The 15,492-nt window shown below is 35.0% G+C and overlaps 1 protein-coding gene across 8 annotated transcripts in view; it reads right to left on the bottom strand.

Moving 5' to 3' along the window:
- The window catches only part of REV3L (REV3 like, DNA directed polymerase zeta catalytic subunit), a 227,730-nt gene that overhangs the window by 146,954 nt on the left and 65,284 nt on the right, over positions 1–15,492 (bottom strand). For all 8 annotated transcript variants that reach the window (XR_013176357.1, XM_077162672.1, XM_077162671.1 and 5 more), the window contains one exon: positions 4,441–4,630. Coding sequence is in view for 7 of the 8 variants with exons in the window: in XM_077162672.1 (XP_077018787.1) it covers positions 4,441–4,630 (190 nt within the window). In the remaining variant the exon portion in view is untranslated. The remainder of the gene's footprint in view (positions 1–4,440; positions 4,631–15,492) is intronic.

Consider the following 15,492-nt stretch of genomic DNA (forward strand, 5'->3'; position numbering starts at 1 on the left):
TTGTCCTTTCCCCCAGCCATTATAAAGATCTCAGTTTCTCTAATTTGGTCCCTACTCAGAGAACTTGTCATTCCTTCTGCCTGGAAAGCTCTGCCCTGGAACGGTGCATAGTTTCACCTTCATTCAGGTCTCTGCTTAAATTCATCTTCTTAGAAAGGCCTTCGTTGACTGTGTTACCTAAAATGGTGCCATTATCACCCCTTACTCTTCACCCTTCTTTAATTTTTTTAATAATACTACCTGTTTAGTTTGCTGCTGTTTACCCCATTTTGTTGCTATGAAGGAGTGAAAGAAAGACATATTAAATGAATGATCTCATTCTCTCTCTATAAAGATCCCATACTCATGCCATGGTATTTTCATTACATTTCCTCTTGTCTGGAGATACGGGTTTCCTTTAACCAGAAACATGGGGAAAAAAAGTAATTAAATCTGCACTGCTATTATTCACAAGTTATCTTTGTTTTGGTTTTGTTAACAATCTTTAGGCTTTACAATTAGAATCCCATAATTTCAGAAACTGAATATAAGTTAAGACTATAAAACTTCTAAAGTTCTTTGTAAATCTAGGATTTTGTTTCAATTTTTTTTTTGCTTTCAAAAAAACTTTTTTGAAGCAGAGTTCAGAGTTCTGCTTCTTCTGGTTGAGAAAGTCTCCATAATTTTACCTGCAATCCTTTATCCGCCTATCGTGGGCATTATTGATTTTGCCAACAAAATTCCTCAAATAGGGAGACTCTCTGGGGGCAAGAGAGTAGAATGGATGAGAATTTGAAAGTAAATACTTTTATGATTAAAAATTCTATCTGATATTACAGCCGGTTTGTTAATACATCAATGAGAAGGAAAATGAGCACGTTTATTTTTCATAGAAGGTTCTCTAGTATCATGGTAACTGAATGGCAAGGAATCCCAGAAATAAGCCTAAGGTATCATAGTCCTAACTCTTAACTCAGCCTCAGAATAATGCATTGTCTAGAAAAAACAAAATTAACGTTGTACACATTTTAATTTTATTTGTATCTAGAAATGACCATGTCTACCTTAGAGAAGAAAACAGTATTGAAGGAGGAAAGGAATCAGAGAAGGTAGAATGGATGGTGAGGGAAAAGGGATCTAGGTTAAAAAAAAGAAAAGTATTAGGGGAAAAAAGAGAATGGGGGTGATATATGGGAAACCGTATGTTATGCAGGATTCTTCTGTAAACCTACAACTTCTCTAATTAAAAAAAAAAGATAAGCCATCAATTAGACTGAGAAGTTTACCCCCATATATCCAGATCTGTAACTCAAATACTCTCAAGAATACGGTAATTCCTTTAATAAATACCCATCATTTATTTGGGTTTGATGACTACTCATTTCACCGGACTGCTTGGAGATTCAGCTTTGAAATGAAAACACATATTGGAAAGCTCTTAGAAACCTTTCAAGCATTAAAAAAATTAGAGGATAAAGCTGATGCTATATTTAGCATAACTGCTCCTATGATAGGATGGTATAGACTTTTACCTCATTCATTTATTCAACCAAATTGTTACTGAACCATAATCTAAGTGCTCAGCACCATATAAAGTGCTAGATAAAATGATGAACAAGATAAGCATCTTTTTTTTCCTCATGGAGTTTATACAATAGTGGAAGAAATATTTTAAAAATTAAAAGAATTCCAAATGAAATTAAGTGTTAAAGGAAACAAAGAATAGACTGAGATACAGAATAATAAAGATAACCTATTTTAAATAGGGTAGTCAAGGAAAACCTCACTGCAGAGGTGAAGGATTCAATGGATTGAAGGTTAGAACACTCAAGAAAAGGAAACTGCATGTACAAAGAAATTAGGTGAGAAAGAGCTTGGCATATCAGAGAAACTGAAAGAAGACCAGTGTTTCTGGGTAGAGAAACTTAGTTAACAAAGTAATAGATGCAGGCAGGGATCAGATCACATGGGCTGTGCTTAGAAATATAAGTTTTATTCTACATGAAATCTGAAGCCACTCAGGACTTTTAAATTATTTAAAAATGACCCAATTTACATTATAAGAGAGGCATTTTTGCTATTTTGGAGTGAGAAAAAAGAAGGAGTTCAATTAAAAGGCTACTGGGGGCAGTACAACGGTGGCTCAGTAGCAAAATTCTCACCTGCCATGCCAGAGACTGGGGTTAGACTCCTGGAGCTTGCCCATGCAAGGAAAAAAAGGCTACTGTGGTGATACCGAGGAATAGGTGGAGTAGACAGATTAAGATCTCTCAAATTTCATATAGATATATCAAACGCAACATCTTCTAATATGAATTCCAGATCTTTCCTGCCAACATGCTCTTCCTGCATCTTTTGTCTCACATGTTGGTAATTTCACTCCTATAATAGTATAGACTCTTTGCAACTATCTTTTATTCCTTTCTTTCACTTATACCCCTCATTCAGTCAAAACAGCAAGTCTTTTGGCTAAATCCTCAGAATAAATCCAGAACCTGGCCACTTCTCACTACTTCCCAATTACTCCTCTAGTTCAAGCCACCATATTTTCACCCAAATTAATGAAACAGACTCCTAATGTTCTTTCTTCTTCTACTCTTGTCCCCCAGAAGCTATTCTTAACACAGAAGTTGGAGTAATCCTTTCAGGTTTAAGTCAGAGCAAAATCATGAGATAGTTCAGAGTAAAAGCCAAAGTCCTTATAAGAGTCTACGCAATGGTTCTTAAACTATAGAATGCAAAAGAATCATCAGAAAAGTTTATTAAGACACAAATTGATGGGCCCCACTTCCAGAGTTTCTGATTCAGTTGGCCTGGAATGGGACCCAATAATTCTTATCTCTATCACATTTCCAGGTATGCTAGTCTGAGTCTTCAAGAAAAAGTTGCCAAAATGTGCAAAACTTTTTTAATTAGGGAAATATCTGTGAAAGAAAATGAAGAGTGAGCCAGGAGAGAGTGCTGGGAGGCTATACAAAGGTCTGATCCCAAGTGAAGGAGGGAAGGATGGAAGAAAGATCAGGTGGAAATGTCATACTGAAGTGAAAATTTAATAAAAGTTCAGTAAAGCTCATGTGGAGTCCTCAAACCAAAGTTACTCATCAGAGGAGTTTCGTGTCTCCCAGGAATAGGCCTGCATTTATATCCCTGTTATGGTCAGTCATTGGTGAAGAGCAGCCCAGGGAAAGCTTTAGGACATATGGGGTGAAAGACGGGATTTCAGAGTGCAGAAGCAGGGGTTACTAATCAATTATGCTCCCTTCAGCTGGAGATCTGGGAAGTGTGTTCATTGCAGGTGTTATGGGTTTAACTGTGTTCCCCAAAAGATATGTTGAAACCCTAACCTGGAGGTACTTGTGAATGTAAGCTTATTTGAAAGAGGGTCTTTGCGGATGGAACAAGTTAATATGAGGGGATATTTGATTAGAGTAGTTCCTAATCCAATGAAAGATGTCCTTATAAGACAACCATGTGAAGACACAGAAAGACACATAGGGAGAATGCAACATGACAGTGGAGGCAAAAATTGGAGTGATGTGTCTATAATCTAAGGAACAGCAAGGTTTGGTGGCTACCACCAGAAGCTAAAAGAGGCAAGGAAAGATTCCTCCCTAGAGCCTCCAGAAGGAGCATGGTCCAGCTGGCACCTGCCTTCAGAACTGGGAGAGAATAAATTTCTGTTGTGTTAAGCCACCCAGTTTGCAATAATTTGTTATGGCATCCCCAGGAAACTAATACACCAGGTAATATTGATGTTGCTGATTCTGGGAACATACTTTAAAAACAATTGGCCTACATGAACTCCATCTCCTCATACCTTTCTAACCTCATTTTTTCCTCCTCTCCTCTTTTACTCCTCCCATTCCAGCCACCTGGCCTCTATGCAGTTCCTACTCTATCATCTCCTTCAAGTCTTTGCTCATATATCCTATGCCTTGCCAATGAGACCTTCCATGCTTACCCTACCTAAAAGTGCCACCTGCCCACTTCTCCATCCTACAATATGATCCTCCTTATCCTATGCTTTTTTTCTATAGCACAAAATATCTTTTAATAAATAAATTTATTACATGTTAGATCTATTGTTTATTGTCTATTTCCCACTACAAGAATATACACTTCATGCAGTAGGGATTTTTGTTTTGTTCACCATCTACCTCAAGTGTCTAGAACAATGTCTGGCACAGAGAAGGCACTCAAAAAATATTTGCTAAAACGAATGAATTTCTGCAGTTCAAAGAAGCAGAGAAACAAGAAAGGCTAAAACAGAAATCACTGTTAACCACTACAATAGAAATTTACTTTAAAAAAGTTATAACAAGAAACTCATTCCAGCTCTACCAGACTAGAAGCAAAAGAAAAAACAAAGTATACATTTGAATCAAATATATTTTCTTAAATTATAACAGCAATAGGAATAAAGATAAATAGAAATCTTAAAAGATGCTATTATATACTTACATTCCTGATACTAATGACACTTTGAACACATGCTGAGCAGTGGAAGATGGATTGCCTAAAGCCACATTAAGTGCTCTGTCGATACTGAATGCCATCTGAGAAAGATAGCTTTCTGGCTGCTGCCCATAACCATCGTATGGCACATAGAGGTATGGAAAGATGCCATGTAGATGAAGACATGTCTTCTGACCTAAAACGTAACACATTATAAAAATTTAGTTTTGAGAAGCATTTTTAAATGCTAATATAACAAAGCTCAGAATGCAAGCCAAATAAATGTCCCAATGGGAACATACCTATAAATTTACCTACATTACTACATTTTACAATAGAACATTTAGAAGCATTTTGTGAACATAAGCATTGTATTAGATTTCAACAGCAGTTCTGATGAAAATATATTTGAATATTTCACTCTTACAACCCATTCAATTGTATTTAACTGAATTATTTTCTGATATCATTTACCACAGTGTTATGTAACTCAAAGAAATTCACTGAAAGTTTACTAAGTAAATTAATGAGTGTCTGTTTTGCAGAAATGTTTTCAAAAGACTTTCTAAGTCAGATATAGCTCCTAGAGAAAGAAGAGGTTAAAAGTAGTGATAGTGTGTGGAATTTTGCTATGGGGCAAGGGTTGGAAGGGAGGGTGGTGCTAGTAAAAATTAAAATATTACTATTAGAAAAGCAAAATAAAACCCTTACAGATAAATTGTCCATAGTGGACTTCTCGATATTCAAATTGCATGTTGGTGGTCTGGGACACAGGGAGACAAATGAGAGAAAAAAACAAGCATATACACTTACAGGAAGTCATTCTATCAGTCATGGTACAGAGGTGCTGACTTACCAACAGACAATCTGGCACCGCCACGATAAAGAAAGTCAAATAAGTAAGAACCTACTTAAGAACCACCACAGAAACAGCAATTTGGCCTTGACAAGATAAGTAACAACAGCAGCAATAAAAAGCAGATGCAACATTACTCTCATGAATCTGGCAGGGCTGTACAGAACTGGTTCCTATCCTCAGCACTGTCCCTAGCTCCCCTTGGGTACATGTCATTTGTCTAATTCAAACTGGGAGGAGAGCAGTAGTGATGGAAGAACACCTCCATTTTTTCTCATGTTGTCACTCACTATCACTTTACTGCTCCTGCCAATACAAGCCAGATACCTCTGCACCATCCCTTATCTCTCTCCTCACTCTGTTGCTCTGGGCTTTTTCTTTTGGTAGGAAGGTAGCTATTTCATAAATAGATAAGATTCATGGAGCTTCATTTCACACTGTTTGACTACTTCCTATTGATAATTTAGAATGATTTATATAAAATATTTAGATTATAGTTTTATGTTCTGTTGATATCTTATGTTTATTACATTCCTTAAAAGGAATAGCAGCTTGTCTTATTGTTAAAGAAGAACGATAATAGAACTCATAATTAAAATTGGAAGTTATTACATAAAGCATAGCAAAATTCAAAGATCACAAAATGGAATAAGACTTGTATATTCTGGATTGTAGTATTCTGATTTGAACTATCAAGCATCACACTTGAAGAATTACAAGTTGTGCTGCTGTTAGACCAATTTCAAATGAATCCAAAAATCGTTTTCATTTAAAAGCAAATTCTTTGGCTATTTTTTTTTTCATTTAATATAACATGTTTCCTAAATAGTGTACCATTTTTGGATTTTTCAAGTAGAAAAAATTCAAATTGTAATGAAGAGTAAGTCTTAAGAATAATTTTAATCAATTCACTGATGATCTACTTGAATGTTTTTAAATATCTCATGAAAAGGTTAAAGCCATTGCCCTTCTAAACATAAAATACAATTTGGTTAAGAGCCAATGGAGTGCTAACCCATACAGTGGGGGGCAGAAGTAGGGAGACAGAGAAGGATTACCATTTAAATTGACAAAATAAATCTAAGGCCAGGGGATTAAGAGAATATCAAGATAGTATCATATTTTATAAACCATATTATAAGTTTCTAAGATATTAATTTTACAGTCAATATATCTTGATAGAGAAGATTTTATAAGGAACAATTAAAAAATTTGATTTCCACTAGTAGTTTCTTTACAGGCAAGGTGCTCACAAAATATCTTCTAAAAAAATAATCATATCTACTTTTCACATCCTCTGTGAAGTAGAGGCTAGAGCAATTATCTTTCTATTAAAGGTTTTGGAACTACAACAATCTTTGGGATATATTATTTAAGAAAGAGGCAGAAAATGATTTATCCAGTGGGTCCCAGGCTAAATGCTTTACATATATTATTTCAAAACAATCTGGCAAGTGTCATAAAGGTGAACTTTCCCTAAGTTTCTATGAATGAGGATTTGAAAGCAGATCAACCAAATCTAAAATCAAAATTTCCTATTTAATCACGCTGGTTCAATTTTTTTGAAAGTTAATATTGGCTTTCTTAATTCTTCAGTTCTTATTTTGTATCACAATTGCCTATTTCTTTAACTTTTCCTCTTGACTGCAAATTCTTTGGGTACTGAGAATGTTTAGATGATCATAATTTCCTAGCCCTCAGAATAAAACACATATGTATTCAATAAGTATTTATTGAATGAATGAATGGATGAACCCACAGCAAAACAACAATTGCTTAAGGGAAAATAAATGAGGCAAAAGCCATTGAATACCTGAAAAAAAAATCCATGAAAACATAGAGACTCTGATACAAACTAATGGAATGATCTTAGGGTTACAGAAGGACATGAATGTAAGGGTTGGGGAGAATACCCAGCTTATGGCACTTTCCTACTCTGAATGACCTGAAGTCCCACACAAAGCAACAGTAATTACATCAACACAAACATACATCCCTCTGGTTCTTCTTCTAGAGCTAGAGCTCAGTAACTCAATGACTTACTTATCGTTCATCTTCAAAAACAAATTCTTGAAGAACAATTACAATACAAAGGATCCTTGATATAGCAATAATTGTTCTAATACAATAACATATCATAGAAAAGAAAATGCTGAGAAACACGATAAAATAAGAAACTTAAAAGTTAAATAAGGAAAGAGAAATATGTACAATATGAATACAAGGGTCAATTTCTTTTGGGCAACATTAATCTTTTATTACTGTAAAATTTGTAGTTCTGTAATAGCACTGCTTTATCTTGACAAGTCACAGACCACTTCCATTTATTTCGCTCCATCAGCTCTACACCACACAAATGTATGGAGCCACAGACATTTGTCAAGCTGTAAAGTCCATCAGAGATAAACCAGCTTACTGAGATCACATAGGATTAGGTTCAGCTGTGAGAAAAAGCTCCATATTAAATGGCTTAAACATTAAAACTAGTGGCTTCTCTCATAAAAGAAGTCCAGAGACAGGTAGTGGTAATAAGGACCTTGGTTCTTTGAACATCCAGTTAAGAGAAACTTGTAACTTCAGTCTAGAGGCTTTAGAATTATATACTCCAAGGAATTTCCCACACGGATTCTTTAATGAATGTTTTTATAAAATTAATGAAAATTATGCTATCTTAAAACCCTCCACTAAATGATTTGGGATTCTTAAAGAATCTAAAATATGAGTTACTACTCGGTAGCATGTGGATCTAAAAGAAAAAAATATCCCAATTCCCTGTTGTCTTCTCTTACTGTTGTATTAAACTGAGCTCAGGTAACAAGTCCAGTAGGGATGGTCCTTGAAGAATAAACCTATATGCAGAGGTTTCAAAAAAATTTTAAGTGTTAGAACTTTCAGATTTGACTGATACTGCTTAGTTTAGAAGCTGCAACATCAATTTGTTTCAGGGAAACTCAAACTCAAATGAAACTCAAAATCAACCAAACAAAATACTTCATAGTGGGTAGGAAGAAAATGTTAAATCACCCATCTCCATAAAAGAAAAACCTTAAAAATGTACCCTAAGCCGTAGAAACTGTACTTTCTGAATTTATCCTAAGGCAAAAATTAAGAATGCACATGAAGATTTAGATACTAGGATGTCACTATTAACAGCGAAAAACAACTGAAAATCCAAATTTCTAAAAATAGGGGATTAAGTCAGTTATGGTATATCCAAATAATTGATTAGACCTATGTCCCTCAGGCCAAATCCAGCTTGCTGTTTTATTCGAATGCATCACACCCATTTGAAATGGCCGTATGGTTGGTTGCTCTTCCCACAAGCAGAATTGAATGGTTGAGACGACCCTACAGTCCTTAAAGTTTAAAATATTTACTACCTAGTCTTTATAGAAAAAGTTTGTCAACGTTAACAAGAGACAGTATTGAAGTATATTTCCTAGCCTGAAAAAAAAAGTTCGTGGTATATGTACTATCAGGCAAAAATAGGTTATAAAACTGCTTATGACACATTAAGCCAGTTTTGTAAAAATAAACATAAATCTAGTAGGAGAAAAAGACTAGAAGATTTTGTAAAACAGTGTAAACACTCGATTAAATATAAAATAGTAAGGTGATGGGTGATTTTATCTTCTTTTTATCTGTATTTTCTAAGTTTTATATATTTGCATACGAGTAAGGCAGGAAGAATATTCACACTTCTAAATGACCCAGAAATGTAAAACATAAAAACAAAACTAAGCTTAATCACAAACTTCACAGAAGGCATATGCATATAACTTATAGATGAACACTTTCCCTTCCCTTCATCTTCTTTTATTTGTAAATAATGCTTTGGGGTTTCAAAATTTTTCTGCTTGCCATTTTATTTTTTCAACTGCAGTATTATAGGATTTTATTCATAAGCTTCAGCTTTAAGCGATTAATTTCATATTACTAAACAGAAAGTATATTCCTCAAATGCCAGATGTTTTAAAAGCCTATTTTATTCATGTTTGTCTAATGTAGTTTTGTAACTCCAGTCCTTAATGTGGTTGGCTCCTTCAATCATAAATGTAGACATATATCCTCTATCCATCAAACAATTTGTAGAGGCCCAATGTTGGGTGCCAGATCACAGATGCTGATAATTGCAGTTCCTGACCTCATGGACTTTACTGTTTACTTGGAGACAAAAATGAGTAATTAGGGCGGGCCACGGTGGCTCAGCAGGCAAGAATGCTTGCCTGCCATGCCCGAGGACCCGGGTTCGATTTTCGGTGCCTGCCCATGTTAAAAAAAAAAAAAAAAAAAAAAAAGAGTAATTACACAAGTACAGTATGGCTTGATAAGTGCTATAATAAGGGAATATAAAAACCTATGGCTACATCCAGAAATATCTAACCCCGATTTGGGAAAACCCAAGACTTCCCAGAAGAATTGATATTTGAGCTGATATTTAAAATTTTAAAATTTGAGTAGGATTTACATAAGCAAAATGAGAAGTCCTTAACTTCCTGCTCCAGTATATACAAAACATGAAACAAAAAAGAAAATAGCATGGTACTGGAGCAGGAAAAGGTAGGATGGAGCAAAGAGTGCACAGCAGGGAAAGGCAAAAGGTGTGTGTGTAGAGTCAGATGGGTTTTAAGCTGGGAGTGACCTGTTTGGATTTGCACTTCTTAAAAAGTTCCCTTATGATCACATTGTGGAGACACTGGGGGAAGATTTACAGTAGGAAAAATTCTTTCATTTATGTAGGGTGTGGGAGAATAAGTCCCTGAGGCTCCCAAGCCAAAAAAGAAGGTAACAGTTAGTGAAGAATTGAGAATGTAAAAATGTTAGCTCTGGAACCTCCAGAGTTCCAGAGGGTCCAGGGGAAATGGAGGTACTTCTAAGAAGTTGAATCAGAGACTGGAAGCAGAATGTATATGAATATATATAGGACAAAGAAGAAGCACTACTAGAAGGGCAGAGTAAGAACCTCTGAAAAACCACTCCTCTATAAAAGCAACACAATTCTTGTAAAAACTGTCAAAATTAATTTTTTTCAGGACTCTGGAAATTAACTAAAGACTTGCAACAATCCAAGGACTGTTTCTTCAAGACCAACAGTTGAATCTTGGTAAGAACAGTGTGAGTACTGTGGCATTTTAACTTGCCCTAATCTGATTCTCCCTTTCCTAGCTCTACTGTAGCCATGAAAATCAACAGCTTTGCAGCTACAGTAGCTGTGGAAACCAGCAGCCCAGCAGCCACAGCAGGGAGCAGAATGGGTTTGGAGCTCCCCAAGCACCCCACCCCCAGACAACTGTAACTATCTGACCCATCCGGCGTTCAAAGAAATGTTCTATTCTCAGGGCTTGTCTTAATTGACTTGATTCGGAGACTACTGCGGGGGTGGGGGTGGGGGTGGGGCAGCTCTATCCCTCTTTTGAAAAATTGCTTTTTCAAGAATAATCAGCAACAATTGTTTAACTTCAAAGCTGTCTGATGGTGTTTTACCAGTTGGAGCTAAGAAGAGGATGACAAAATAAAAACTATAAAAGAAAACTAAAGAATGAAATGTCCACTGGGGGCTTTGAAAAGCTCTGACATATTCCCGGGAATTCGGGCTATATACACGTGCAGTGTTGTTTGTATGCACAAGAAAGATCTGAGAAGTCCTTAACTTCTGACCTCTGGCTGACCTTGAAGCTTTGCCCCAAGAAACACACAGTGCCCATCAGCAAAAGCTGAGAAGACACTTATTGATTCAAGGTACTAAAAGAAAGTATCTGATAATCATTAACTGACCCCTCAAAGAAAAGAGATTGTAAACAATCAGTCCAGGAAAGTCATTAAAGAAATGAACAGCAATAACAACAAAGAACAAAAATAAACCCTGGGATTAGAGGAAAATCTGATTTATGATTTAAAAAGTAGCATTATATAAAATGTCCAGTTTTCAACAAAAAACTAGGAGATGTAAAAAGAAAAGGGTAAGTATGCCCAAATCCAAGAAAAATATTAGTCAATAAAAATTATCACTGAGGAATACCAAAGACTTTAAATCAGTTATAGTAAATATTTCAAAGAACTAAAAAATGAAAGGAAAGTATAAGTATGATGTTTCATCAAATAGAGAACATCACTCAAGAAACAGAAATTATAAAAAAGGAAACAAATGGAAATTTTGGACTTGAAAAGTGTAACAACTGAAATGAAAATTCACAAAAGGGGCTCAAAAGCAGATTTAAATTGGCAGCAGAACAAACTGACAAACTTGCAAACAAGTCAATTGAGATTATCCAGTTTGAGGAACGGAAAGAAAAAAGAATAAAGAAAAATGAACGATACTCAAAAACCTTTGGGAAACCATCAAGCATACCACCAAACACACAATGGGAGTCCTCAAAGGAGAGGAGAAAGAGGCAGAAAAAATACCTAAGAAATAATGGCTATAACTTTCCAGATTTGCTAAGAAAACAGTCTCTACATCTTAAAAGCTCAATGAACTCCAAGTAGACTGAAAATAAAAAGAGCAAACTAAACCCTAAGTGAGCAGAAGGAAGAAAATAACAAAGATTAGAGTGGCGATAAAGGAAAAAGAAAAAAAAAACTAAAGAAAAGCAATGAAATCAAAAGTTGGCTCTTTGAAAAGATCAATAAAATTGAGAAACCTTTAACTAAACTGACAAAAGAAAAAAGGAAGGGGATGAAAATAACAAAAATAAGAAATAAAAAGAGAATATTACTACCAAACCCACAGATGTAAAAAAGTTTGTAAGAGGATACTATGAAAACTTTATGCCAACATATTAGATAGCCTAAATCAAATGGACAAATTGCTACAAACAAGACAAACATAATAAACTCAAGAAGAAATAAATCTCAACAGAAAAATTTAAAGTAAAGAGATTGAATCAGTAATAAAAATACCCAACAAAAGAAATGCCCGAGAAAAGATGGCCTCACAGGTGAATTTTACCAAAAATTCAAAGAAGAATTAACACCAATTCTGCTCTAACTCTTTTAAAAAAACTAAATAGAGAAAACGTCATAACTCATTCTACAAAGCTAGCATCATCTGAAAACCAAAGCCAGATAAAGGCATCATGAGAAAAGAAAATTATAGACCATTATTCCTTATGAATATAAATATAAAAACCCTCAGCAAAATACTAGCAAACAGTATCCAACAGCACATTAAAAGAATTATACACCATAATCATGTTTCTCAGGAAAAGAAGGACGGTTCAAATAAGAAAATCAATTAATGTCATACACCACATTAACAGAAAGAAGGGGGAGAAAACACATGATCATCTCAATTGGCACAAAAAAGACATTTGACAAAATCCAGTACCCATTCTCAATTAAAAAACTCAGAAAACTAGGAATAAAAGGAAACATCCTTAAAATTATAAAGGGAATACATGAAAACTCCACAGCTAATGTCATACTCAATGGTGAAACGGAAAGCTTTCCCCCTAAAGTCAGAAAAAAGACAATGCCCATTATCACCACTGTTTTTCAACATCATACTGGAAGTTTTAGCCAGATCAATTAGGCAATAATAAAAATAAAAGGTATCCAAATTGGAAAGGAAGAAGTAAAACTTTCCGTATTTTAGATGGCATGATCCTACATATAGAAAATCCTGAAAGAGCCACAATAAAGCTACTGGAGCTAATAAACAAATTCAGTGAAGTGACAAGTTTACATTATCAACCGGAAAATTTCAGTGGTGTTTCTATATATTAGTAGCTGAGGTATATATATATATAACATACTTATATACAGTAACAGTATATAAGTTACTGTATATATATATATATAACTGAAGAGAAAATCAAGAAAAATAATTCCACTTATAATAGCAACTAAAAGAATCAATTATCTAAGGAATAAATTTTAACCAAGAATGTAAAGGACTTACATATGGAAAACTACAAACATTGCTGAAAAAATTAAATAAGACAAATAAATGGAAAGGCATTCTGTATTCATGGATTAGAAGACCAAATAATATTAAGATGTCAATTCTACCCAAAGCGATTTACAAATTCAATGCAATCCCAATCAAATTTCCAACAGACTTTTTGCAGAAATGGAAAGGTCAATCATCAAATTCATATAAAAGGATAAAGACCCCTGTTCTGGTCTGAAAGGATTATGTGCCCTAAAAAAAGTCATGTTTTAATTTAAAGATGGATACAGCACTGTAGGTTGGAAACTTGACTAGATTAACTCTATGGAGATGTGGCACACCCAATTGTGGGTATTAACCTTTGATTAGAGAGAGCTGTGACTCCACCCATTCCAGGTGAGTCTTGATTAGTTTACTGGAATCCTTTAAAAGAGGAACCATCTTGAAAAAAGGCTTTAGAGCCACAGAGCCCATGCAGCCAGAGGCCTCTGAAGATGAAGAAGGAAAACACCCCAGGGGTGCTTCATGAAACAAGAAACCTGCAGAGAAAGCTAGCAGGCATTGCCATGTTCGCCACATGCCTTTCCAGTTCAGAGTGAAAACCCTGAACATCATCAGCCTTCTTGAACCACGGTGTCTTTTCCTGGACGCCCTGGATTGGACATTTCTATAGCCTTGCTTTAATTTGGACATTTTCACAGCCTTAAAACTGTAAACTTGTAACTTAATAATTTCCCCTTTTTAAAAGCTGTTCCATTTCTGGTATATATTACATTCCAGCAGTTTACAAACTACAACAGGCCCCAAACAGCCAAAACCATCTTGAAAGAGAAGAAGGAAGGTGAAAGACTCAAACTTCCTGGTTTTAAAACATACTACAAAGCAATAATCAAAACAGCATGCTCTGGCACAAGGTCAGATATATAGGCCAATGGAATAGTATTGAAAGTTCAGATATAAATCCTCACATCTATGGCCAATTCATTTTTGACAAGGGCGCCAAGTCCATGCAGTGGGGGAAAAAATAATAAATGGTGCTAAGCACAAAATGGGAAAAATAGGAAATAGAGGGGGCAGAGGGAAGAAGATGCCTGAGCATCTAAGGAAGCTGAGGTTATTAGATTTCCAGGCTGACAGTATTTTCATGCTACTGAACCTTTGCTTATGCAGAAATGTCCACCCCAAACCCTCTGGTGTTCTTACTCTCACCCAAATTACTGTTCCTCCTAAGTGTTTCAACAAAACTGTTTTTACTCAATTGGTATCTCTGCATTCACTGAAGGTGTAATTGTGTTACTAAGCTTTGCTTTCTGATGTCTTATAGCAGTTACCTACAGAGTATGCAATAAATCTTAAGGCAAAACCAAAAAATAAAATAAATGGTGCTAGGAACACTGGATATCCAAATGCAAAAGAATGACACTGGACCCCTAGCTCAGATCATATATAAAATTTAACTCAAAATGGATCAAATACCTAAATACAAGAACCAAAACTATAAAACACCAAGAAAAGATAGGAAAACATCCTCAGAACCTTGAGTTAGGCAATGGTTTCTTAAGACTTTACACCCAAAGTATAAGCAACAAAAGAAAAAATAATTAAATGGGATTTCCTCAAAAGTAAAACCTTTTGTGCAAAGGAATTTATCAAGAAAATAAAAAGACAACCTACAAAATGGGAGAAAATATTTGAAACCATATATCTGATAAGGATTTGATATCCAGAATATATTAAGAACTTCTACAGCTCAATAACAAAAAAAACAAACAACCCAATCAAAAAATGGACAAGACTTGATAGACATTTTTCCAAAGAAGGTAAACAAATGGCCAATAAGTACATGAAAAGATGCTCAACATCAATAACTATTAGGGGAAATGCAAATTAAAACCATAATGAATGCACTTCCCAAAAAACAAACAAGAAAACAAAGAAAAAACAAAAATTTAACAAATGGTGCTGCAAAAATGGGCTACTCACATAGAAAAAGGATGAAATGTGACGCCTACCATACAGCATACAGAAAAACAACAAAAAAAAAAACAACCCAACCATAATGCCACAACATTTGACATCCACTAGAATGGTTACTACTAAAAAAAAAAACAAAGTAACAAATGTTGGAAGGATGTGGAGAAATAGAAAGCTTCATACATTGTTGCTAGGAATGCATAATGGTGCTACCACTGTGGAAGACGATTTGATGATTCTTTAGAAAATATAGTATTACTAAATGTCCTGGCAATCTAACTTCTAGGCATGATACCCCAAAGACTTGAAAGCGGTAATATGAACAGATACTTACCAC

This window comes from Tamandua tetradactyla, chromosome 5 (genome assembly GCF_023851605.1).
Source record: "Tamandua tetradactyla isolate mTamTet1 chromosome 5, mTamTet1.pri, whole genome shotgun sequence".
In the NCBI taxonomy this organism is placed as follows: Eukaryota; Metazoa; Chordata; class Mammalia; order Pilosa; family Myrmecophagidae; genus Tamandua; species Tamandua tetradactyla.